The 26,247-nt window shown below is 45.5% G+C and overlaps 1 protein-coding gene across 1 annotated transcript; it reads right to left on the reverse strand.

Annotated features, from left to right (window-relative positions):
* Positions 1-3,991: 3,991 nt before the first annotated feature.
* On the reverse strand, positions 3,992-25,704 carry LOC107121958 (tripartite motif-containing protein 7-like). The gene is made up of 7 exons (XM_015424977.1): positions 25,268-25,704; positions 17,144-17,239; positions 15,716-15,946; positions 11,997-12,019; positions 11,292-11,407; positions 10,828-10,881; positions 3,992-4,683 (listed from the first exon to the last, which is right to left on the reverse strand). Exons 1-7 carry the CDS (start codon positions 25,682-25,684, stop codon positions 4,175-4,177), a joined length of 1,446 nt encoding a protein of 481 aa, XP_015280463.1. The 5' UTR covers positions 25,685-25,704; the 3' UTR covers positions 3,992-4,174.
* Positions 25,705-26,247: the final 543 nt, after the last annotated feature.

Here is a 26,247-nt window from a genome sequence, read left to right on the forward strand (position 1 = left end):
TCGCTGGAGGGAAGTGTGTCTGTATTGCGGGGCTTTCCCTTTTGAAATCAAGCCGTGGCGGGGCTTCACTCGCCCCCCGCTCGGCTGCCGCCAAGCCTGCTTCCCACATGCCGGGCCCTGGAGGCCTGGCTTCACACTGCGGTGGTGGGGAGGGACATTTTTGGAGGGATCCCTCGCTCACAGTTTTAATGCCAGGAGCTCACAAGACTCCACTGATGCACACTTGCATCACTTGTTACGACTAGCAGTGACAAATATGGAACCGGAAATTGACCACCTCATTAGCCAAAAGCAGGCCCATAGTTCCCATTGAAATACTGGTAAGTTTGTTGATTTAACTTTACTTGTTCTTCATTTTAAATATTGTATTTGTTCCCGTTTTGTTTTTTTACTTCAAAATAAGATATGTGCAGTGTGCATAGGAATTTGTTCATAGTTTTTAAAAAAACTATAGTCCGGCCCTCCAACGGTCTGAGGGACAGTGAACTGGCCCCCTGTTTAAAAAGTTTGAGGACCCCTGCTTTAGGCATTGGATGTCATGGCTGGCTCTGGCAGGAATAAATAAACTAGGCATTTGAAAATTGATCACTGAGGATGATGGTGGAACCAAGGGAATCAGAACAGCCTGGTTAACATTATCTTGAGAAACTGACCACCTCCATATTATTTACAATGGAAGCTAATGAGGAATCCATTACTAAAGACAGAATTAGTAGGCACACTGATGAACAAAAAGCTACAGAGGAAGAATCAGTATTCTGTAAGGGAAGACCTTATCTCACTAACCTTTTAGAGCTCTTTAAGGGGGTGAACAAGCATGTGGACAAGGGTGACCCAACAGATGTTGTTTACATAGAATTCCAGAAAGCTTGTGATAAAGTTCCTCATCAAAGGCTCCTAAGCAGTGTTCCCTCCAAGCTGAGTTAGTGTGAGCTAGCTCATAGCTTTTTAGCCTCCAGCTCACAGATTTTTGTCTTAGCTCAGGAAGGATGGCTCCAGAGCAAACTAATTTCTGCAGTAGCCACATCACTCACAACTTTAATGCCAGTAGCTCTCAAAGTAGAATTTTTGCTCACAAGACTCCACAGTTTAGAGGGAGCATTGCTCCTAAGTAAACTCAGCCGTCCTCTTGTTGATTAAAAACTGGTTAATTAACACGAAACAGAGAGTGAGTATAAATGGACAGTTTTCACAGTGGAAGGTGGTAAGCAGTGGGGTACCGCAGGGCTTGGTACTAGGTCCAGTACTTTTCTCCCTTTCTCACAATACAAGAACTCGTGGGCACTCAATGAAATTGATGAGCAGTAGGTTTAGAACAAATAAAAGGAAGTACTTCTTCACCCAAAGAGGAATTAACATATGGAATTCACTGCCGCAGGAAGTGGTGACAGCTACAAGAACAGATCACTTCAAGAGGGGACTGGATAAACATATGGAACAGAGGTCCATCAGTGGCTATTAGTCACAAGGTATAGGTGGAACACTCTGTCTGGGGCAAGTGACGCTCTGTATTCTTGGTGCTCGGGAGACAACAGTGGGAGGGCTTCTGGAGTTCTGGCTCCACTGGTGGACCGATGACACCTGGGTTTTGGCCACTGTGTGACACAGAGTGTTGTACTGGATGGGCCATTAGTCTGATCCAGCACAGCTTCTCTTATGTTCTTTGTTATTTGAAGCTAAGAGTCCCAAAGCTGGCCACTGACTTTAGGATGATGGTGGACCATGCAGTGCCACAAATGAAGGAAACTGGAACATCTGGCAAAGATTAGCTCCTGAACATCTCTCTGCTATTTGCAATGGAAGCAAAGGTCTACTCTCAATAAGCCAGGAAGGGCAGGCAGCACAGACAGGGAAGGTGGGAAATATCTCCTCTAGTGCAAAACAAACTGGGTTTAACAGGGCTCCTGACCTATCACAGCCTGTGTGGTGTAGTGGTTAGTGTCTAACTAGGATAGGGTTGCCAACTTCCAGGTAGCACCTGGAGATCTCCAGCTATTACAACTGATCTCCAGATGATCAAGATCAGTTCCCCTGGAGAAAAATGGCTGCTTTGGAGGGTGGAGTCTTTGGCATTATACCCTGCTGAGCTCCTTCCCCTCCTCAAACCCTGCCCTCTCCTGGATCCACCCTCAAGATCTCCAGGTATTTCCTAACCCAGAGCTGGCAATCCTAGATGAAGATCTAAGGGACCTAGCTTCAAATCCCCAATACACCATGGGAGCTTGTGAAGTGACTCAGACCCTCTCAGCCTAACATACCTTACACAGGATTGTTGCTGTGAGGATAAAACAGAGGAGAGGAGAATAGTGTTAGGTGCTTTAGGTCCCCATTGCGGAAAAAGGCAGGGTATGACATTTGTTATAAATGTCATTTTGATACAGTTCGCCAAAAAAAGGACGATCTTTGTGCAACTCTTTTGGCAGGAGGCAGAACTGCTCATTCAATATTCAAACTACCCTTAAATATCACGAGCGCAGCAAGCTACAGGGCTGGCAAGCTGAGTGTGCAGGTGCTGAGTCCCCAGTTTGAAATTTTATTTATTTTTATTTATTTGATTTATACCCCGCCCTCGCTGCTGGAGCAGGCTCAGGGCGTCTTACATAAAAGTTTTAAAACAGAGCAAATATAAACACGAATATACAACCCATGCTAGTAGGCAGTTTGAATAACAGTGACGAGGCCTTAGTAGCAATCAGTGACAGTAAAAAGTGCAGTCAGCATTTGATGTTGGGACTGACATCTCAGTCCAGTTCATGTGTCGGCGGAGCACAGACTGTGGGTGATGGTATTAGGGCACAGGGTCTTAAGTTTATTAGGTGCAGCTCCTTAGTCAAATGCCTGGTGGAAGAGCTCTGTCTTGCAGGCCCTGCAGGACATGTATTACATGTGTTACAAAATGCTGTTTTCAGTGTTCTGTCTTCTAAAGGGAACCAACTCTGTTAAGTGCTGCCTAGGAACTTCTCACACTTGGGAGTAGTATGGAGTGCTGAACAGTAGTTAATATGTGAGAACCAGGAAGCCAACATGCTGATACAGAAAGAACAATATGCATTAGCCTTCTTATATCAGGAAACTGCCTATTGCAAGCAAAATACCACTGACTGTGCAGCAGCTGCACACAAGGCAGATTCTATGTTAGGGATTATTAGGAGAAAGACTGGAAATAAAAGGGGTAATATCATGCCTTTGAATGGTGCAGCCTCATTTGGAATACTGTGTATATAGTTTTAGACACTCCATCTCAAAAAAGATATCACAGAACTGGAAAAGGTGCAAAAGAGCAGTAACTAAAACAATCAAGGGCTTAGAGCCTTCACATGGAAAAGCAGGGGCTTTTCAGTTTACATGGGGGGATAGCTAAGAGATGACTTAATAGAGGTTTAAAAGTATCTATGGTGTGGAGAATGTGAATAGAAAGAGCTTTTTTCTTCCAAAATACTAGAACTTGGGGACATGCATTTAAGTTGACAGGTGGTGGGTTCAGGATAGGCAAAAGAAAGTTCTTCACACAGCAGATAAATAATTTGTGGCATCCACTGCCACAGAATGTGGTGATGGCAGCAGCTTTAGAGGACTTTAAATGGGGATTAGACAGATTCGTGGGAATAAATCCATCAGTGGTGTAACGGAACCTTCTTGTTTAGAGGTAGTATACCTCTAAATGCCAGCTGCAAGAGGCAACAACTTAGCAAGGTCCTGATGACCAGAGGAAGGCAGAGCATCCTGTTATAAATAGGACTTCTCCGGGATAAATTGCATAATTTGAGAGAGCTCTTGGACCTGCGATTGATACTGAAATCTCAGTTTGTTAAGTGGAGTAACTTTGCATAGGATTGCATGGTCAGTTCCCCTGGATCTTCAAGAAAAATTAAATAAATAATTAGCTCCTTGGTTAAACACAAGAATTATATTGAATCCCACCCTTTCTACAAGGAACTCAGGTTGACATACATGGTTCTCTTCCTAATGTTTCCCTCATGACAGCCCTGAAAGGTGGGATAAGATGATGGAGGTGAGCAGTCCAAGGTCATCCAGGGAGCTTCAAGACAGAGTGAGGATTTGGTTCAGGGTTTCCCACAGTCCTACTCTGACAGTGTAGCTGCTACACCACACATACAGTCTCTCTGTCTCCTATGCTACAGTGCTGCTCAGAAGACTGTATACCGTCTTTCTTTCACAAACAGAACCTAAGGTGGGCTTTCAAATGAGTGATCTGGCAGAAAGGGAAGATTTTCTCATTGAAAGAAGTTTTGAAACAGTAAATTTCAGTATCTGACTCGTCACAAAAGACCACTTTTCCCCTTTCATAGTCAAGGAAAACTCTAATTTTCCTGGGCTTCTGTGCCAGAGGCAAGTTAGTGCGAGGTGAAGTGAGGGCTTGGTATTTTCCGTTGGCAAACCTGAGGGCCCATACCCCCTCCTCTGGCTTAAGAGTAACTCTTTGCTTTCTGTTTACAGATTCTTTGGCAACTCCAACTGCCCAGCCCCATTTGAATCTCACATCCACCACAAAGGTAATTCTGCCTGAGGTGACTCCATCATTGCCCAGCACACAATGGTAGTGTTCAAATCTCTTGGAACTTGGGGGCAGAATTCTTTGTGTAACCCCTAGTTGCACACGTTCCAAATCTGGAGACAGGATGAGGAAAGGACTGGCTGTTTCTGGATCCAGAGTCACCTTCACTGGGAAGAGAGAATTGAGTGTGTTACCGCTTGTACAGCAAGTAATACAGGAACACAGACAAGAAGCATTAAGAGATGTACAGGAGAAGAGATGGTGCTGAGGGCAGACTGATTGGGAAAGGTTCCAGGGGAAGTGGGGAACACTGCCCTGAAGAGCCGCTGATTGCCAGGAGTGAACTAAGTGGAGCTCCAGTGGAGCTGAGAGTGCTGTAGGGGCCACTTGGCTGAGATCTGGTGGGCAGCAGCCACATGCAAGGCTGCTTGGCTCAGAAGATAAAGAGCCGCACCAGTCACAGGAGTTAAAAAATAAGGCCAATAATGCATAGCAAGTAAATGTAAAGTTGAAAAGAACAAGTGCCCCACTGGCTAAACACTTCATTGAAAATGGTCTCTCTGGTTTTATTTTTTTGGGCTGTGCAGAAATTAATCTGTAAAAAGTGAAAGGCTGCTGCTGAAAAAAGAAGCAGGCTGGAACTGTGTGGCCACTTCTGCGCTGTCATTTTTGTCACTCGTTTGTCCCTATTACTTTGAGTCTCTCTTCCCCCCCCCCCTTCCACGTGTGTTTTGCTCCCTCTGGGACTACTAGATAGAGAAAAACACATTGGGGGGGACGGGGACCCTGAAGCAATAGGGACAAATGAGTGACAAAAATTACAGTGTGGAAGTTGTGACTGACACCTAAAGGGTTAAATGTGTCTTTAGAATTGCATCAGCTTCTGTAAAAAAAGGGGGGAGATATTACCTCAACTGGATGCCAGGATATAGTAAAGTTCTTCCAGTGACAGTTACCTACTGAATGTTTGACTCTTTTTGAAGAACTACTGAAAGACGAACAGTTTGGAAGCATTCATTTAGGCATAGAAAAAAAGATTTCTTTAATTTTGAGCCAAAACCTGTTGGGTGCTGGACAGCCTTATCATCTCTGTTCTTTACAAGGAGTTTCTCTTCCTGAGGCAGTCTCAAGGACAGAATAAGCTCTAGAGATGTTGTATGTGACTGACTTTTTAGGACCTGGAACTTTTAATACAATATTTATATCATTTTAACTAAACTTATGTAAACTTGGTATTGTTGTTATATATTACAGATTCCCCTGACAAAGCCTGTTGGTGAAACACACAGGGAATTTTGAGGAATTTAACGGAGTAATCTCTCTTATATATAAAAGCCGAATGGTGGTGGCACTTCTCTAGAACATTCCACACGCTCCGGAATTGGTTGGCGCCCTGGTGTGTAACCCAGAATCTGTCCCTATCCACTGGCTGCATTGCTTGAGTCTTGCCTTCAACATTCTAAACAGGTTTGCTGTTCCTCCCCCACCCCCACAGCCAGTCAGAACACAGAGGTTATTTGCATATGCAGCCTCATTGGCCTTTGCCTCGAAACACAGAGGTCGTTTGCATATGCGACTTGATTGGCTTTTGCCTCTAACATTCTAAACAGTTTGCTGTTCTGAGGTAAAATGTGTCCAATCTCCAGGTGAGGGCTGGAGATCACTCAGAATTACAACTGCTTTCCAGATGGCAGAGATCAGTTCCCCTGGAGAAAATGGTGGCCTCTGTATCCTTATATGCTGCTGAGGTGGCCCCCGTATGACAGCCAATGTGATATAGCAGTCAGGGCTTCAGAACACGGGAGAGGCTGCAGGTGTGTGGGGGGGTGGAAAGCTGAAGAGTGAAGGGGAAATAAAGGTAGGATGATAATTGGCTGGGAAGGAGATAGGGTTGCCAACTCCAGGTGGGAAATCCCTGGAGATGTGAGGGATGGAGCCTGGAGAGGGTGAGGTTTCAGGAGGTGTGGGACCTCGGACAGGTACAAAGCCATAGACTCCACCCTCCAAACCAACCATTCCCTTCTGGGGAAACATCGTTGCCAAACTCCAGGTGAGGGCTGGAGATCACTCAAAATTACAACTGTTCTTTAGGTAGCAGAGATCAGTTCCTCTGGAGAAAATGGTGGACTCAGTGTCATTATACCCTTCTGAGGTCGCCACAGCAAATTGACACTGAGTGTCCAAGGCCGGGGCACCCGCCCAGAGCCTCTTTCTAGAGATCGTTGTATTTATTTCCACAACGGGGCTTTTTCCTAGTATAACATATTTGTACTTGATTTTGCACCACTGGCCTTGGCCTTATTTTTTTACCAATGGCTTAGCTCAGACCTAGCTGAGGGTGGTCTGGGGAAAAGTGATGGACAAGATGGCAGCTGTTGTCATTGTCTGGGTCCAAGATGAGAGGCCTTGTGCAGGGGACGTTTGGGTCTGACCCAGCCAGCGTAGGGTTACCTTACCAGGCTCCAGGTGGTGGCTGGAGATCTCCTGTGGTTACAACTGATCTCCAGACAATAGAGACCAGTTCCCCTGGAGAATATCACCACTTTGGAAGGTAGATTCTATGGCATTATTTATGGCATTATTCAATAAATAAATAAATATCTCCAGACAATAGAGACCAGCTCCCCTGGAGAATATGACCACTTTGGAGGGTAGATTCTATGGCATTATAACCCATTGAAGTCCCTCCCCTCCCCAAACTCCACCCTCCTCAGGCTCCACCCTCAAAATCTCCAGGTATTTCCCAATCAGAGGTGGCAACCCTAAGCGGCATCATGTGAGGAGGTATCAGACAAACCTGCTCCCATTGTCATCACTAGCCAAGTATGAGCTGGGCAACCCCAATCCTTCCCGGGGTGGGGTCCAGAGGCCAGATGCAGGCAACCTGACCTACACCAGGGAGATAGCTACACTACAGGAAACCAGCCAATTCCACTTGGTAGGGAATTCTGGGAAGTGTAGTTATGGTAGAGAAGGGTGACTGAGGATCTCTAATATTCTCAGCTCCTTAGTAAGCTAAATTGCTAATATTCTCTGAGGGAAGCTATGACAGTTAAACCAATATAAAAATGGTGTGATTATACTGTGGCTGGGGCCCACAAAAACAGACATGGCCACAGCTTGGGTGCTGCACAGCCCCGTTACGTGAGTCTGCAGAATGCTATTTATATTTGTAGCTTGTTCCGGTGGATCCAGAGACATGGTATACACATTTTCTAAGTGAATAAATAAAAGGCCTTCTTCCTGCATCTATGATCTTGCTTGCTTTCCCCCTCATTCTCCTTTTCTGTAAGCCAGTTTGGTGTAGTGGTTAAGTGCACGGACTCTAATCTGGGAGAACCAGGTTTGATTCCCCACTCCACTTCAGCTGCTGGATGGCCTTGGGGAAGCCATAGTTCTGTCAAGAGCTGTTCTTGGAAAAGAGCAGTTTCTGTCAAGAGCTCTCTCAGTCCACCTACCCCACAGCATGTCTCTTGTGGGGAGGGGAAGGGAAAGGAGTTTGTAAACTGCTCTGGGACTCCAAGTGAAGAGTGGGGTATAAATCCAATCTCTTCTCTTTTTCTTCTAAGCATCAGGAGCAGCCATAATTAGACTCGGAATTTTGACAGGTATAGAGTGGTGCAAAATCACATTTCTTTGGGATACCTTGATTAACAGGAGCTTAAGCGCCCATATTTAGTAACTGGAAAGAGCTTTTCCCTTGCCAGATTTACTAGTGGAGCTGAAGACTTTTGTGGCATGTAGCTTGGCTCATGATCTTAAGTCCTTTGGAATTCTTTATTTCTCAAGCATTTTTTTATCAGTGTACCTGACACTTGGGATAGTTCCACATCAGGTTATTCTTTGCAAACAATCAACTGCTTTTCTGATATTAGTCGCATGTATGGACAGTCTTAGTGATTCTGGGGCCCTGGGCAAAACTTGAGAATGTGGCTATCAAGGGAAAAGTGTATTCTTTGAGTAAAATTCCATGTCCAAGATTTCCTCCCACCCCACTCTCAGAACCATAAATACCAAGTGTCAGCAAGTGATGAGAGCAACCAGGTAATTTCACAACCATTCAACAGTCCTGCTAATCAACTCACTGATCATAGTTGTGAGAGTTGGGGGTTGCTCATCTTCTAGAAAGCTCCCTCCAGATAGTATTCTGATTGGTTGAAGGAGATCAGCAGACCAGTAGACTAAAAGTTTCCTCTGTAGGGTTGGCAGGTCCTCTCCGGCCACTGGCAAGGAGGAGGGTTATGGCTGCCAGCTCAAGGTTGGGAAACTCAGGAAGATTTGGTGGTGGAGCCTGGGTAGGACAGGGGCCTCCATGCAGTATAATGTCATAGAGTCCACCCTCCAAAGCATCTATTTTCTCCAAGGGAACTGATCTCTGTAGTCTGGAGAGGAGCTGAAATCCCAGGAGATCCCCAGGCTATACCTGGAGGCTGGTATCCCTGAATAAATGTAGACTATTCTGATAGGCCTTAACTTCCTTTTTACCTTTGACTTTTTTTTTTGGTAACCATGTCTTTAGTTTTTGCTGTGTTACCTTATCATGGCATCCACTTTGGAATATGCTGCTTAACTTTGAACTGAATTTGCCAATGCTTCAAAAACTTAATATTTATGCTGTTAGTATCTTCAGTCAATGTATTTAGGAAGTTAGCTTCTCCACAGCTGATTGCCCCTCCGCTGTCTGACACTGAGGCAGCATAGAGGATCCATGGTAGGGAGGTCTACCCACCACTCCAGAGGAGGGAGGGAGAGAAAGAGCCAACCAGCCGCATCAGTCACAGGTGATTTGTCCAGTCTAGTGTCTTCCTCCATGCATGGTGTGGGGTGCATCTAGGTGGGTGCTTTCCAACCTGTGCAGGGGTCTTCAAACCAGGCAAGTACTTTCCTCCCTGCGTGGCATAGGCTTGTTTGAGCAAGGCAAATGCCCTCCTCCCCAATCCCCACTCCAGAAGGTATTCTCAGGCTGCTGGTTCATGCCCTCCCCCCCCCACAACTTTATAGCTTGGGTGACCAGCTGTAAGGCAATGGGAAGGCAAGCCCCCCCCCCCAACCTCTAGCTGTCAGCTGAGGAAACCCACCACCACCTCGGTGGGCAGGGGAATCAAAGCAGGGATGGGAGTAGCTGGCTGCAAGGCAGTGCGGAGCCTGGAACAGGAACCCCAGATGACCCATGGTTAGGGTTGCCAGATCCCCTCTGGTTACTGGCGGGGGGGGGGGGAGGGTTGCCAGCTCTAGGTTGGGAAGTTCCTGGAGATTTGGGGATGGAGCCTGGGGAGGACAGGGACCTCAGTGGGGTACAATACCACCGAGTCCACCCTCCAAAGCATCCATGTTCTCAATGGGAACAACTGATCCCTGTAGTCTAGAGATGAGCTGTAATTCCAAGGGATCCCTAGGTTTCACCTGGAGGCTGCATCCCTCCCTAGGGCTAAGACCACCCTTGGCTGCTTGCAGTGGAGGATTCACCCACTGGTGGATATTGTGCCACTGAAATCATGCACCTCCTGTTTTTTGCCTTCCATATAGTTGGTTTTGTTCCATTATGATCATATATCCATTTCCCTCTCTGTTCACTGACATCAGCAAAATTGATTCTTCTTCATCTCCACCTGCTGTTTCCCTTTGGAAAATACACAGTGTTGTTGTGCATTCCACTGGGTTTCTATAGCTTTGGGGCACATATTTGCAGGTGTACTCCAAACCACATGTTCTAAAACTTATGAAGACATGCAAAATAGTTGTGCAAAGACTGTCCATACATGTATGAGTAGCAAGTAGGTTCCTTGAAAAAATTGGGAACAGGATAAGTGATGAGGTCATTTGGAACCATTATCATAACTCTGTTTACGAATAATAGTAATGTGTATCTTTTCTCTATTTGCTTATGACCAATCGATCTGTGAGACCATTAACAAATGGAAATGGATAGTTAATAAATGGAAATAGATAGTAATTGCACAACTCGTGACTAGTATCAAACCACCTTTACTTATACAACATAATGATAGGTGGAGCAATTTTTAGACAGAAAGTCCTGCACCACAACACAGAGGTCAAGGTAGATTGTGGAGATGGAAAGTGCCATCAAGTCACAGCTGACAAATGGCAACCCCAAAGGGTTCTTAAGGCAAGAGATGTTTCAGAGGTGGTTTGCCATTGCCTGCCTCCACGTCAGATTCCTGGTATTCCTTGAAGGTCTCCCATCCAAATATTAGCTGGAGGCAACCCTGCTTAGCTTCCAAGATCTGACGAGATCGGGCTAGCCTGGGCTATCCAGGCCAGGGGTTAGGAGAGATAGCCATAAATCCTACCTGTCTCATAAACATCAGGATCATTTTGTTTCTTCAGTTCAGATGACAGAAGACCTGATAAAGGAAACAGGTGCAAGAGAGAAAAGACTTGACCAATCTCCTCAATTTTTTGGTTTAAAATAGTTTTGCTTTATAGGTTGGGAAATTAATGGGTTATCACAGGATATTTAAAAACAGTGTGACTTGGGGATGGTCCATTAATTAAATTATTCCCCCCCCCCCCAAAAAAATTTCTGGCTACATCCCCAGTACTCAAATGTACAAAATAATGAAATATCACTTCAAGACATTTAAAAATAAATGAAACATTTGGGTTAGTGAACTTAAACCATTACAAACATGTTTCCGTTTTAAAAAAATGGGAATTTTCTGCTTGAAAACACACACCACCATTATATTCAAGATACCCCCAAACAAGGAAAAAAATTAGAAGAGTATCCAATGACTCTTCTCTTCTTTCCTACCTTTATATTTTTTTAAAGCCTTGGTTAGAACAGTATTCTTTTCAGTCAAGTTAACAAGACTATTTTCTAGCTCAGGAGAAATATCTGCTGGCTTCTGAAATTCTCCTTGTTGACACCTTTGGGAAGATTGTTGTACAAACAAGCAAACATAATAAAGGAAAGTATGAATTTTAAAACCCCTGGGACAAAAACAAAATCATGAACTCTTGTATTCCCCTGCCCACTCCTTCCAGTAATATTATCCCAGATCCATCTCTGCACTTGTATTTTTCCTGCCCTCCCACTTAGGCTCTCCGTGCCTCTCCCTGGCCCCAGCACTTTGGTGTGGGGAGCCGGGGGCGAAGCTTGCCGCCGCAATTATTTGTGCTGGCTCCTGGGCTGCCAGAGCGGTGCTCTGGCACGCTCCGGCCCCAAAAGACCCCTGCTAGTAGGGATGCTAGCCCCCCCCCAGGTGTGACCTAGGCATCCCCTGGATTTACAGCTCATCTTCAGACTGCAGAGCTCAGTTGCCCTGGATAAAATGGATGCTTTGGAGGGTGGACTCTATGGCAGTGTACCCCACTGAGGTCCCTGCCCTCCCCACTGATGGGGGGAGGCTGGCAACCCTAAAGCTAAGCCAGTGCTGCTTATCCTTGGTGGAGGTACAACTGCCCCTTCTCTTCAGTCTGAAATCCATTAAGATATTTGAAAGAAAAAGAAACATACTTGTTCAAGGTGCTTCTGATGTCCTATGGAGAAGAAAAACAGAAAGCAAACAGTTCAGGGTTGCTAGCCAAAACCATATTTTTGTGATTCCTAAAGACCATTTAATTCAAAATAATCATTGGATGAGTCAATGTTATCCCAATCCAAATACATGTTATCAGTAAAATAGCAAGTCAAAAATTATTACAATGTGGATCTATGTCTACATGAGTTGCAGTGACCTTAGAATGGAAAACAAAGTCTGGTACATATGCAGAGAGGGAACCTGAGGTTTTGATGGGAAGAGGTGCTGAGCAAATGTTAATGGTTAAGTTCATAATCTTACAAATAAACAATTATTAATGATTCATTAAATGGCCATTAGTGTTTTTTGTGTCCAATTAACACTATGTTAGATCTGATAACATATTTTTAATGATCTTCTTATGGAACGTTCATGCCCCAATACAATATCATATGGCCACATGCCTCAGGCCCAGTCAGTTGTTCGGATTATACCTGATGGTGGACCTAAAATTCTCTTTCTTCATTCCTCCTAGATATAGAGTGAATTTTATTAGCCACATTTTTTCTGCGATATCTGTTTATTGACTTATGTTTTGTTAAAGTCCACTGAATTTGTTCCTTAATTCTGATTGTCTAAGGCCTGGTTCAGACACGCAAAGTATCACTTTTTTCCTCTACATAATCCTTGCCAATAGTGCTTTAGGGACAAACAGTATGTGGAAAAATAAATTCCCATTAAAATTAGGGTTGCCAGCTCCAGATTCAGACATTCCTGGGGGTTTGGGGATGGAGCCTGGGGAGGGCATGGTTTGGGGAAGGGAGGGACTTCAGAGGCATATGATGATGTAGATTCTACCCTGCAAAGCAGCCATTTTCTCCCGGGGACCTGTTCTCTCTCATCTGGAGATCATCTGTAATTCCAGGAAATCTTTAGGCCCCACCTGGAGGATGGCAACCCTACATACCCATGATGAAGGGGGCTTAGCAAAGTTCCAGAAACACTTTACCTGTGAACCTGTTATGATGGATTACTCAGTTATGCTTCATACACTATGTATGTTTACTCAGAAGTAAAATTCAAGCAAGGTATTTCAACTTCAGACAAATTGCAGCAAAGTGGTGATATGATCACTGTAAGTCTCAACAGAGTTATGCCCTTCAGTGGACTTAGATGGGTGTGCTTGGTTTAGGGTTGCATGACAAGTCCCATCTTAACTGGTTTGCTGATTTGGACCAGCTGTGATGGAAAGGCATATTGGTAACCCCAGAACTTGCTTTGTTTTAACCGACATGAGTATGCTATACCTATGCCTTCCCACTGTGCTATGCCTTTCTGCAAGGCCCTGCCCTGGTATAAGTGGAAGGGGCATGCTGTGTCTTGTTCCTGTGTGCCCAGTTGAGTATGTGGTTAGAGGACTCCTCTTGAGTGCGTGTGTTGTGTATTCAAAGACACTTGAATGCATGAACTGTATGGAACTTGATGTATGTGAAACATCCCATTGAACTATAATGTAAAGCTTCGGCCTGGGCTAGGATCCTAATGTAACCAATAGGAGCACTAGCCCAGGATGTGTCATCCAATCACTTCACAGAGCGGGAGCGCTTGTGATTGGTCGTTATCTGTTCAACCTGATAGGTTGGTAATTGTACAGTAGGCGTGGCTACATTAGCCGGGAATGTTTAAATAGAGAGCAGCTACAATGCAAAAGCTTTTCTGGCTGACTGATGTTGTACTGTGTTGGAGAAGTATTGAAGTTGAAGAATAAAAGCTGCATTCTTGCTGAAATCACTCTCCAACTATTTGTTAGCTCATGACTTAACAATAGGGCTGCCAACCCCCCCGGTAGGGCGGAATTCCCCCCGCCCCGGAGGCCCGTTACCCGACGCCGGGGAATCCGGGCCCGGGGGGAACTCCGCCCCGGCGTGCGCATCACCCGGAAGAGCGCTTTGCGCGCACGCACGCACACGATCGGCTCCCGGACCGGCAGGACGCTCCCCCGCTGGTCTGTTTTCAAGATTTGGCAACCCTACTTAACAATTGGTGATGAAGGTGGGATACTAGTGCGGGTAGGCAGCCCCGCTAGTCCAGATGCCCCGATGTAGATTTTAGTCTGGCCTCCTCTTTTTATTGTACAAAAGTTGAGGTTTGCCTTCATACCAGTTTTCTTTTGGGTGGCATCTGAACTCATGACTCCAACCCATGGGCAGGGTTGAGGGACTGATAAATATATTCAGTTTCAATCGCATGCTTTCTCGTTGCTGCCTTAATGTTTGCATCCTCACTCAGGCATGGGAGATTTTAGGTGCTTTATCAGGGTTGCCTCCGCTGTGTGAGTTGCAGAGGCATTGTGGCCCTGTAGCTGGAGTGGCCATGTGTCCTCCCTTTGCACAAGCCCATGTCAAAAAGGAACATGGTTGCAAGAGGGCACTCAAACTCACATTTGTATGTTTTCCCTGGCATGTCCTTGTTTCAAGATTCCTCCAGGTCATGCCACAGTCCTCGTTCCAGAATGCTATATTCCTTATGCTCGCTCCCTTGTTGTATTGTGCGTGTGTGGAGGGCAACTGGCTGACATGGGGTGGGGGGCATGGCTATGTCAGCATATACTAACGGGCATACACTGATCCCCAACTTCCTGTCACAGGCAGTATCAGCAAGCTGCACTGGCTGCCAGTGGAGCACCGGATCAGATTCAAGGTTTTGGTGCTTACCTTTAAACCCTTAACAGTCAGGGACCTACATACCTTCGGGACCGCCTCTCCCGATATGTCCCCCGAAGGGCATTGAGATCAGCAGATAAGAATCTCCTGGTGATTCCCAGCCCCAAAGATATCCGGCTGGCCTCGACCAGGGCCAGGGCTTTCTCAGCCTTGGCCCCAGCCTGGTGGAACTCTCTGCCAAAAGACATCTGTGCCCTGTCTGATCTATTAAAGTTCCACAGGGCATGCGAGGCAGAGATGTTCTGCCAGGCCTTTGGTTGAGGCGAGCGATGGCTGTCTTACATCTACCTGCCCTCCCCCTCTATGAAAATCTGAATGCCAGATATGCCATCTTGTTTTTAAAGTGTTTAAATATTTATGCTGAATGTTTTAATACTGACATTTTATAGTTTTAATTTATTTTAAAATTGTACTGAATTTATGTTGTTGTAAACAGTGTTCCCTCTAAGCTGAGTTAGTGTGAGCTAGCTCACAGTTTTTTAGTCTCCGGCTCACACATTTTTGTCTCAGCTCAGGAAGGATGGCTCCAGAACAAACTAATTTATGCAGCGGCCAAATCACTCGCTCACAACTTTAATGCCAGGAGCTCATAAAGTAGAATTTTTGCTCACAAGACTCCACAGCTTAGAGGGAGCATTGGTTGTAAACTGCCCTGAGCCCCACTTTAGCAGGGAAGGGCGGTTAAGAAATCTAAATGAGTAAATAAAATTGGTAGATTACAGAAGGGTTGTTATCATCTCTGTAACATAGGATATTTAGTGGTGCGTGCCACATCAGCAGTACCTTGGCATGCATTAGCAACGTATTCAGTCTTTGACTAGCAGCTGAATGGACTGTCTACTCTGAAAACTTCTGCACATGATGACATCAAGTGATATGAAAATTCTATCTGCAGAGCAAGATCTGTGATGCGTCATTCACATGTGCAAGTCAGTACTTAATGTGACAGGCAGGTGATGAGTGCAGATGTGTGAATCAGTGCCTAGCCTTACTTCCAAGAATTCAATGGCTGGTTGTTGACACTTCTCCTCCATTTCAGCAATCAGTGTAGCAAGACGGGAGACCTCCGTAGAGAGTTTTGTGAGCGTTTCATCCCTCATTTTGACAAACTTTTCCTTCAGCTGCTCTAGCTGGGCAAAGATGAGCTGCTCTTGTTCCTCTAGAAAGCACCTCAGCTCTTGAAATGCAGACACAGCCTTCTGTTTCTCAGCCTCTATCTTTTTCTGGGATAAAGGGAAACAGTATCAGAATCAGAGACAAGGTGGAGGCATTTTTACAAATTCACATCTTTCAGCATTCTGAATATTGTTCATGTGTAGTAGAAATCATAACAGAACTGATAGATGCAAATCTGATATCTGACTCCAAGACTCCAAGACAACATGATAAAGTGGTTACAGTGCCGGTCTGGGACCTGGAAGATCCAGGTTTGAATCTCCACTGAGTCACTGAGTTCAGTGACACAGCATTTGGTAAATTGCTTGGCATGCAGAACATTCCAGGTTAAATTCCCAGCATCTCTAGTTAAAAAGATCAGGTAGCAGGTGAAGGTAAAGATGATAGCCTGTGACTATAGAGAGTTGCTGCAGTGTTGACCTTGATGGGCCAAGGCTCTGATATAGTATAAGGCAGCTTCATGTGTTCATTGGAGAGAAAGGAGGGTATAAATAAAGTAAATAAAAAGAGGAAGGAAGGAAGGAAGGCAAAATCGGAAATCAATGCGAGAACATTTCAGTCTACTGGGAACCTCTGTTTCTGATGTCAAAGTCACCATCCTTAACAAAAGATCATCAAAGGGAAACTCCAGTGGGAAAGGATTGATTTAAGATTTAATCAGAGGTTTCACACTCCTCCCCCCTGGGGTGAAGTGGTTTTTAGGATTTTGATCTCACTATCAGATAGGGCTGCCAACTTCCAGATGGTGCCTGAATATCTCCCAGAATTCTGACTGATATGCAGGCTATAGAGATCAGCCCCCCTGGGGGAAATGGCTGCTCTGAAAGATACTCAATGGCATCATACCCTCCTGAGGTCCCACCCTTGGCTCCACCCTCCAAATATTTAGGAATTTCCCAGCTTGGAGCTGGCAGCCCTGTCCTCAGAAAACATGAGGATCCACACTTATTACAGGGGTTAACTAGCTTGGTCTCTGTATTTTTCTTGATTAAATATGAATTTTAAACAATCACATTTCACTGTACTTCCTGCCCCTTGATCCTGCTGTCTCTTTCCCCCCTCAACCTCTTATATAATATGACTGCATAGTGAGGATCCAGTAATAGTCCATAACATCTTATTCTGGAATAAAATGTTATTAGTCTTTCTTTAAGCCTGGGCTAGCCAGATCAGGGACTGTGATACCATACTCTATAATAATATAGGACAATAATCCAGTGCCTTTGCTAGCAAATGTAACTCACAATATTCTTCTCGCATTTTCTCTCCCCAGCTGTATGAAGTTTCTCCAGTTCTGTTTTCTCTTCCTTTAGGACACTCACATGAATTTGAATTTTTCCCTGAGACAGTAAAGAAGGTGTTAGGAAACTGAGATTCCAAGGTTAGCAGGTCATAGCTGAAGGCAACAACCTGAGGACACTAAGGTTCCTTGACTTGTATGGCGAGCCAATAAACCACACAGTGACACAGACAATTCCAGGCAGTAAAGGGTAGAAAAAGTTTTATTTGAATAAGGGATACCATACAGTCAAACATTCAGCTCAGATGTCCAGTGAGTAACAGCAGGGTTCTTATATACTTTTCTTGCTCCTCCCAACTTTACATCATTGTTGACATCATTTGCACATGACCAGTTTGAGTCTCTTTGTCTTACCAATTATTAACTATACATTTGACAAACAAGAGGCTACCTGGCCATGTTTCAGCCTTACAATGCAGGTGCTCATCTCATTAAAAATGATTAATGCAGCTTACTGGCTGTCTCCCCAGACTTACTTCAACTTTGAATGAACTTTCAGGCTGAGTTCATTCTCAGTACAAAATCTAACTGTTCCCATTACAAAAATGGTTACATTATTACATGCATATATGTGTATGAAAACACTCTTAATAGCAATTCTGTGAACTATTTCTATTAAAAGTATATGAAAATACAGAAAACATACAAGGTTATAATGATACTTCAAAGAATTAAACCCTTTACATGCATTTTCTAATGTTTCAAAATAGCCTATGGCCTAAAGCTTCTGAAGATACATTGAATCCATCTATTAGTCTTCATTTAAATCCATCAGAAGATTTTTGCTGAATTTTGTAAAGTAATTTAGATTTAATACTTTATAAAATTCAGCAAAAAGTTTCTGGTTTTGTAAAATATGCTGTTTTACTTTGGCTAGTAGGGGTCCTTCTCATATAATATATAAGTTCTGCATTTTAATTAGTCTTTCTTAATTGACAGGTGTGCATGATAAATATCTCCTACCTCATTAGCTTCTGGAAATGTTTGGCCATTTCTCAAGTTCTTGCTTATTAGCAGTTTGCCAGTCTTAAGCACAGTTCCTTTCACTGTGTTCTTTTGCCTTAAAATAATAACTTGCTAAAAGGCAGGTATATTGCTTATAGATTCCAATAGTTCAATATTTATATGTCAAAGCATTCTAAACTTAAAGAAAGAGAAGCTTAGTTTGATTTTTCCTTATTTAAAGTTCATCCATTATAAACTTTTGAACTCATAGTTCTTTGGAGTAGAGAGCTTAAACATAGATCACTATGACAGCTCGTTAGGTGGTGAATGGTACCATCCTAATTAAAAAGTTTACTGATGTTGGAACACCTGCTCATTAGAAAATTCCTCTTCTGTCAATTAAATTTGATATACAATTTTTTCTACAATTCTGCTTAGTGTTTAATGATTTGCCACTAACTCCTGGAAAATCCCAAAGTCCGTTCCCAAAGGACCTCTGGAATCCCAGCAATAATCAATAGATTATCATTTGAACCCCTGAGCTTCCTCTACATAACCCTTGTCTACATTTTACAAAGAATTTCAGAACCAGATTTTCTTGGCCTTGGGACTTTAGAGAAATGTGTTTTACTTTGGAGATTTGGACTGGACAAAACCTTCAGCTTCAAAAGGTCTCCCCCCTCCCCCTTGGCAGCAGGAGGGGAATTGTCATGTTGATTGTTCTTTAGTGTCACTCAGGTACAAAGTAAGGGGCAGAGGAACTGCAATTTACACCTTTCTTTTGGATTCTGTTGGTGTGTGGAGAGTACATGTGTGGACATTGTCTTTTTAAGAAATGTTTTACATTTTTTAATGCTGGTAGTTGTTCTCTGTTGTTCTCCAGCCCAAAAGACATCCAACTGTTCTCAACCAGGGCCAGGGCATTTTCGGCCCTGGCTCCCACCTGGTAGAACTCTCTGCCAAATAAAATCCACACCCTGCGGGACCTTGTGCGGTTCCTCAGGGCTTGCAAGGCAGAGATTTTCCTCCAGGCTTTCGGTTGAGGACAGTGACGGCGACCATCCTGTCTGGCACTGCCCTCCCACACACAAACACTTCTCTCCCACAAGACAGTGAAACAATTTCGGAACTTTGACGTTTCAGTGCCATCTAAGAATGTTTTAACTATTTTTATTTATTTGTTGGAATTGTTTTTATCAATGTACTAGGAAGAAGGCCCTCTGTAGCAGGAGACAGCGAGCGCTAGTGTGGGCGGTGGGCAGCTGCCCACCCGGGGTGGCTGAGCAGTGAGGAAGCGAAGGTGTGTGGCCCCGCCGTCAGCCCGAGGCCATGGCAGGGCAAGGCAACCAGCCGCGGCCCTCCTGCAACTGGGCGCCCGGCGCCCTGCATGGTCGGTGTGCTCGAGGCCCCCACTGGTGGAAGAGGCCAGGCGCGGCCCCTCCACGCCAGGATGAAGCCATTGGTGGGCCAAGGTGGCCGGCCTGACTCCCCCCGGGTGCCGGAGGAACCGGCAGGCCAAGGCGCCCAGCGGACTACTGGCGGAGAGGCCCAATGCCACCCGGCCCTCTGGGAGGCTCCCGAGTGGCCGCAGAAGGCAAGGGCAGGGGGGCGGGTGGAGATGGGTCGGCGGTGGTCAGGGGGGTTGCCGGAAGAGAGGCGAGTGAAGTGGGGGCTTTTCAGCCCCCACCCGGCTGGGACGTGGCCGCGAGTCAGTTTCCTCGTGGCGGAGCAGGGAAAGGTGAGACGGGGGGCGGTGGAGGTCTCGTGTGGTGGTGGGAGAATTGTCCCATGGTCCCCCCGCCCCCCCTGATGCCATGGTGGCAGGGCGAGGGAATGGGGCACCACTGCCCCCCTGGCTCACTCACGCCCCAGTGGCGGAGCATCCGTCCTGCCTGCTGCCCCGTGCAGAGTGCAGACTGAGGGCAAAAGGCTGCTTGGTGGTTCTGTGGGTGGGGCTGAGGCGGCGGAGGGAGGCAATCCAGGCATGGGATTGCCCCCCCCCCTGGCTGAGCGACAGGTCATGGACCCAATGGCTAGAGAGGCGTGTGGAACGTTCAGGCGAGTCTCACACGAAATGAGCTTTATATATAAGAGAGATGGCTGCTTTTACTGTTGTTCACCACCTTGCGCTCTGTGTATTCAGACCAGGGTGGTTTATAAATAAATAAATAAATACATCTCCACCATTCAAACATGCTACTTTCAACGGGCATCAGGAGAAGGGGGGCAGATTACTAATCCCCCAGTGGTACACAAGTGCAGTAAACTGTCCCTGTGGTAACGAGACACTGGGTAGTTGGAGATGCAGGCATGAGCCAGGGCCTTAGAACTGTTGGAATATACAAGGTCTACAGTGCACCTACTTGAAAATGATCAGAAGAACAGCCTACAGGGAACAGTGGAAGGACTGCTAGTTGACATAGCTAGATTAGGGACTTCCCACCAATGCTCCCTCTAAACTGTGGATTCTTGTGAGCAAAAATTCTACTTTGTGAGCTACTGGCATTAAAGTTGTGAGGGAGCAATTTGGCTACTGCATAAATCCGTTTGCTCTGGAGCCCCTCTTCCTGAGCTAAGTCAAAAGTCTGTGAGCCGGAGGCTAAAAAACTGTGAGCTAGCTCACACTAACTCAGCTTAGAGGGAACACTGCTTCCCACAATTTCAAATTATGTCCTTCCTGTCTCTTGATTGGCTCTTTGGAGACTTCCTGCTCCAACTGAGCCCTCCCCATTCCTGTCTCTCACAGCAGTCAGTCAGTTAGTTAAGCCTCTCTCCCTCTCCTCTGTTCTGTCAGAGGTTATTTCTTCTTTAATAAACCAAGTTATTTTCTTTAAACAGTTGGTGCTCTATTCCTCTGTGTGTTTAAACTCTGCCAACAAGAACTAGGGTTGCCAAGTCTCCCCTGGCCACAATGGGGAGAGGGTGTAGGGTTGCCAGATCCAAGTTAGGAAACTCCTGGGGATTTGGGGATGGAGCCTGGGAACAATAGAGACCTCAATAGGGTACAATGCCATAGAGTCCACCCTCCAAAGCATCCATTTTCTCCAGGGGAAACTTATCTCTGTAGTCTGAACTGTGGTTCTTGGGGATCCCCTAGAGACTGGAATTGCTAACAGCAATGCAGGGTAGAGAAGCTGGAAGGCCTCGTCCACTCAGCGGGTGTGTCACGGCTCAGGTGGGGTGTCACCTGATGCTGCCACCACTCTGGATTTAGGATCCCTTGAGAAGGCCCAGAGCACACTTCCAAGAACTTCAGACTTCCCTTTTGGCCGAATAATAGGCGTGAGGACCAGGCAGAGTACAACAAGGAAAAGGTTTGTTTTATAGGAGGTCATACAAACTATCGCACAATTGCACTCATATCACACGCTAGCAAGGTCATGCTCAAGATCCTACAAGCTAGGCTTCAACAGTACGTGGATAGAGAACTGCCAGAAGTACAAGCTGGGTTTCGAAGAGGTAGAGGAACTAGAGATCAAATTGCCAACATTCGCTGGATTATGGAGAAAGCAAGAGAGTACCAGAAAAACATCTACTTCTGCTTCATTGACTATGCTAAAGCCTTTGACTGTGTGGATCACAACAAACTATGGCAGGTCCTTAAAGAGATGGGAGTACCAGACCACCTCACATGTCTCTTGAGAAACCTGTATAAGGGCCAAGAAGCAACAGTTAGAACCGGATATGGAACAACTGATTGGTTTAGCATAGGAAAAGGAGTACGACAAGGATGTATATTGTCACCTTGCTTATTTAATATATATGCAGAGTACATCATGCGAAATGCTGGCCTGGATGAATCACAAGCGGGAATTAAGATTGCTGGGGAAAAGATCAACAACCTCAGATATGCAGACGATACCACTCTAATGGCAGAAAGTGAAGAGGACCTAAAGAGCCTCTTGCTCAGGGTAAAAGAGGAGAGCGCAAAAGTGGGCTTGAAGCTCAACATCAAAAAAACTAAGATCATGGCATCCGGCCCCATCACTCCTTGGCAAATAGAAGGGGAAGCTGTGGAAGTAGTGACAGACTTCACGTTCCTGGGATCCCAGATCACCGCAGACTGTGACTGCAGCCATGAAATTAAAAGACGCCTGCTCCTTGGGAGGAAAGCGATGGCGAACCTAAACAGCATGATAAAAAGTAGAGACATCACCCTGCCAACAAAAGTCCGCATGGTCAAAGCAATGGTATTCCCAGTAGTCATGTATGGCTGCGAGAGTTGGACTATAAGGAAGGCCGAGCGCCGAAGAATAGATTCTTTTGAACTATGGTGCTGGAGAAGACTCTTGAGAGTCCCTTGGACTGCAAGAAGAACAAATCAGTCAATCCTCAAAGAAATCAACCCTGACTGTTCCCTGGAAGGCCAGATAATGAAACTGAAGCTCAAATACTTTGGCCACCAAATGAGAAGGGAGCACTCACTGGAGAAGACCCTGATGCTGGGAAAGATTGAAGGTCAAAGAAGACGGGGACGGCAAAGGATGAGATGGTTAGACAGTGTCAGAGAAGACCCTGATGCTGGGAAAGATTGAAGGTCAAAGAAGACGGGGACGGCAAAGAATGAGATAGTTAGACAGTGTCATAGATGCAACGAACATGAAATTGAGCAAACTTCAGAGGATGGCGGAAGACAGGTAGGCCTGGTGTGATCTGGTCCATGGGGTCGCGAAGAGTCGGACTCGACTGTGCGACTGAACAACAACATACAAACAAGGTGCAGGAATAATAACAGTAAGTGGGTGAAAAAAATCAAATGCCCTAATGCGTCTAAATATATACTGTCCCTAGCTCACTATCTCATGTGGCCTTAGACTACTCACCCTTCCCTCGGGATGAGGGTTTCTTCCCCACAGCAGCCTCTTTCTTCTGGCCCTGTTTCCTGGGAAGAAGAACAGCCTTTTCTCTTGCACTAGTTTTTTTTATTCCCCAGCCCTCTTCTTCCCTATTGGTCAAAATCGGCACCAAAACTTCCCAAGGCCTTCTGGGGTTTGTAGGCCCAGCCTCCCCTACTGCTAGCCAGGCTCCCTGGGCCCAGTTGGCCTCTGGTGGCACAGCCCAGATCATGACAGGGTGGTTCCCACAAAGGTGAGGTGGTGGCAGTGGCATACTGAAAGAGGGAGAGAAAACCCCTCTGAGAGTCAGGAAAGCCGGGATAATGGTGCAGGGCCAGGAAGAGACAAACTGGATGACCAGTGGTGGCTAGACACCTCAGAGGGCAGGAAGGAGCAGTGCCGATGGGTCAGTGGAGATGTTCTGCCTCATGGACAAAGACAAAAATGGCCTCAGCCAAAGGAGTGACTGCAGGAAACTTGTTTTTTCCTCCCCAGCCAAAAGAATTCTGCTTCAGGTACCATGTGCTCTGAAACCATGATTGTGAGAGGAAAGACACTTTGGCCTCTGTTACTGGACAGATGACCAAAGACTGCTTGGAGGCTGCTTGCCTTCCTTCCCAGCCAAGGAAGACTACCTTGTCCACCTTACCTGGAAATAAACTGCTGTTAACAATTCATCACTTTGTTCTGGCCCTGTTGGTTAAACTGTTGTCTTTTAATTTATGCCCGAGGACAAAAAACACACACACGGGATCTGATCCCCCACCATGCAGTCTTGCTCCCAAAAGAAGCTTATCCAGGTTCCAACACAGACTGAGGCCACAGCCCGGAGGAATGGAACGTCACTTCATACCATTTCCCAGACGACACCCATGTCAGTGCTGGAAACAGATGTTCACATCCCCAGTTTTCAGGGAGGGGGGGAGCAGGCTGTAGCTTTGAATCAGAAGTAACAAAAATACCATCTAAAAAAGGGGTCTTTAAAACCATTTAAATAGTCCATAGTAAAGCAGGGTAAATCTAAGCACCTGCCACTATTAGCAGTAAAAAAAATTAATTGATTCAAGGTGCTTTGGGAGACAGTTTTTGTCTGAAAAGTCAGATGAGAATGAATAAAATATATAAACCATTGTGTCCCTAGGGAAATCCTCACTCCACCTGTATTAGCATACCAAAGAAAACTCTGCTATTAGTTTATCCTATGGTGAAAAACATGAGAAAGTTTTTTTTAAAAAAAACCTGGACAGCTTTTTCTCTCCTTTAAAATGCTGCCCATAAATATTAACATTAATGAATGTGCTTTGTTGATGAACAAAAAAAATAGCTGTTATGCCGCTAAAGAATTCTCTTTAAAGTTTTCTTGAGTTTACTCATTTCACAGGCAGGCTAGCTTCAGCTGTCTGGGGAATAAAGTTCATTTCCTAGGCATCCTGGCATGCTTTCATTAGAAGTCTATGTGCTGAATATTTCCAGTTCTGAACTGCATGGCCCTAAGGCCCGCCACAGACATCTGATATCTGACTTTTGGCCTCATAGTGTGACTTGTATGCAAGAATCATACCTTAACCTGTTGCAGTTAAAACAAAACTGTTAGAAGGATGGCAGCTTTACAGGCAAAGTGGTTCACTGTGGCATGAGGGATTCCCCCCCCAAAAAAGGTAAGAGCTTCTCATATCCCAATGAATCAGGTGACCCAGTGTGGTGTATTGGTTAAAGTGCTGGCCTGAGAAGACCTGGGTTCAAATTCCTACTCTGTCATCAAAGCGCATTGGGTGACCTTGGATCAATCACTCTCTCTCAGCCTATCCTACTCCACAGATTGTTTTGGGAGGATAAAATGTAGGAGATGAGAACCATTTATGGCATGCCATTATGGAGGAAGGGTGGGATAAAAATATACTATCTCTGAACTGCCTCAGTGGAACACAGTTTGAGTCCAGTGGCCCCTTTAAGACCAACAAAGTTTTATTCAAGGTATAAGCTTTTGTGTGCAAGCACACTTCATTAGATACAGTGAAACAGAATTCTCTCAACCATTATATACACCTGCTTTCTTTCTATATGTAATGGTTGAGGAACTTCTGTTTCACCGTATCTGAAGATGTGTGTGCACACACGAAAGCATATACCTTGAATAAAACTTTGTTGATCTTAAAGGTGCCACTGGACTCCAACTTTGTTCTACTGCTTCAAACCAACACGGCTACTCAACCTGGATCTGAGCTGCCTCAGAACACTTATAACTGAAAATGACATCAAACCTGTATAAGCAGACAGAGAGATCCCACCTTGTAATCCTGAGCAGCTTCCTCTATGGGAAAGGCGGTGTGGTCTCTGTGTTCCCGGGCCAGATGACAGATGAGACAAATGGGAGTTTGGTCTTCCTCACAGAAGAGTTTCAGACCCTCCTGATGCCTCTCACAGGCTCTCTCCTGCCCTGCTGGTGTCACCTGTGCAGCCTTCATCTGCTTGACAATCTCGACAAGGTTCGCCATCTGCTTGTTCGGCCTGAAGCTTCTTTGCTGAGTCGTTTTTCGGCACTGAGGACAGGTCGCGGTAGCCTCCAGAGTCTCCCAGTACTGAGCTATGCAGGCGTGGCAGAAATTGTGCCCACAGTTGAGGGTCACGGGCTCTCTAAAATATTCCAAACAAATGGAACAAGTTGCTTCATATTGGGGACTCTTTAACAGGCTCTTGGTAGCCATGGTGGAGAGACTCTGGCAGGCTAAACCTTCCCCAGAACTTAGAAATATGCTTAGTCTACCCTGCGTCAGCAGCAATATGTTTGTTTCCTGGAAATGGTGTGTGTTCCTGTTATTTCGCAACTTGATGAGTCATATAAACTAAAAAATAAAAGAAAGCAGGGTATATGCAACAGAAGCCTACTTGGCAGAGGCAAATAAAGAGGTTTGGTGATTTGCAAGCAACCAGTTCTCCTAGCAGTGAATTTCATCCAAGATTGCTTAAGGTGAGATCTACTGGTTTAGGCAAAAGGGCCTCCTAGTCCAGCATTCTGTCTCCAGCAGAGAAGAAGAAGAGATTGGATTTATACCCCATCCTTCATTACCCAAAGGAGTCCCAGAGTGGCTTACAAACTCCTTTCCCTTCCCCTCCCCACAACAGACACAGAGGTCAGTTGGAAGCCTCCAGTAAGCTGACCATGTCACTGTGGCCTCCCAGAGATTCTCTGTGCTCCCCAAAACCACCCAGACCCAACACAAATGGTACATGGGAAGCAGTGTCACAACTTGCCCAGCTCCCTGCAAGG

The sequence above is a fragment of the Gekko japonicus genome, unplaced genomic scaffold, assembly GCF_001447785.1.
Source record: "Gekko japonicus isolate JY-2015 unplaced genomic scaffold, Gekko_japonicus_V1.1 scaffold2045, whole genome shotgun sequence".
NCBI lineage: Eukaryota > Metazoa > Chordata > Lepidosauria > Squamata > Gekkonidae > Gekko > Gekko japonicus.

Excerpts from the sequence above, each read along its gene's own strand:
- LOC107121958 (XM_015424977.1), bottom strand. The coding sequence starts at position 25,684 with ATGGCTACCAAGAGCCTGTTAAAGAGTCCCCAATATGAAGCAACTTGT. Across the intron at positions 15,947-17,143 it reads GAAAATGCGAGAAGAATATT|AAAAAGATAGAGGCTGAGAA; the intron begins GTGAGTTACATT and ends CCTTTATCCCAG. Across the intron at positions 11,408-11,996 it reads ATCAGAAGCACCTTGAACAA|GTGTCAACAAGGAGAATTTC; the intron begins GTATGTTTCTTT and ends ATCTTCCCAAAG.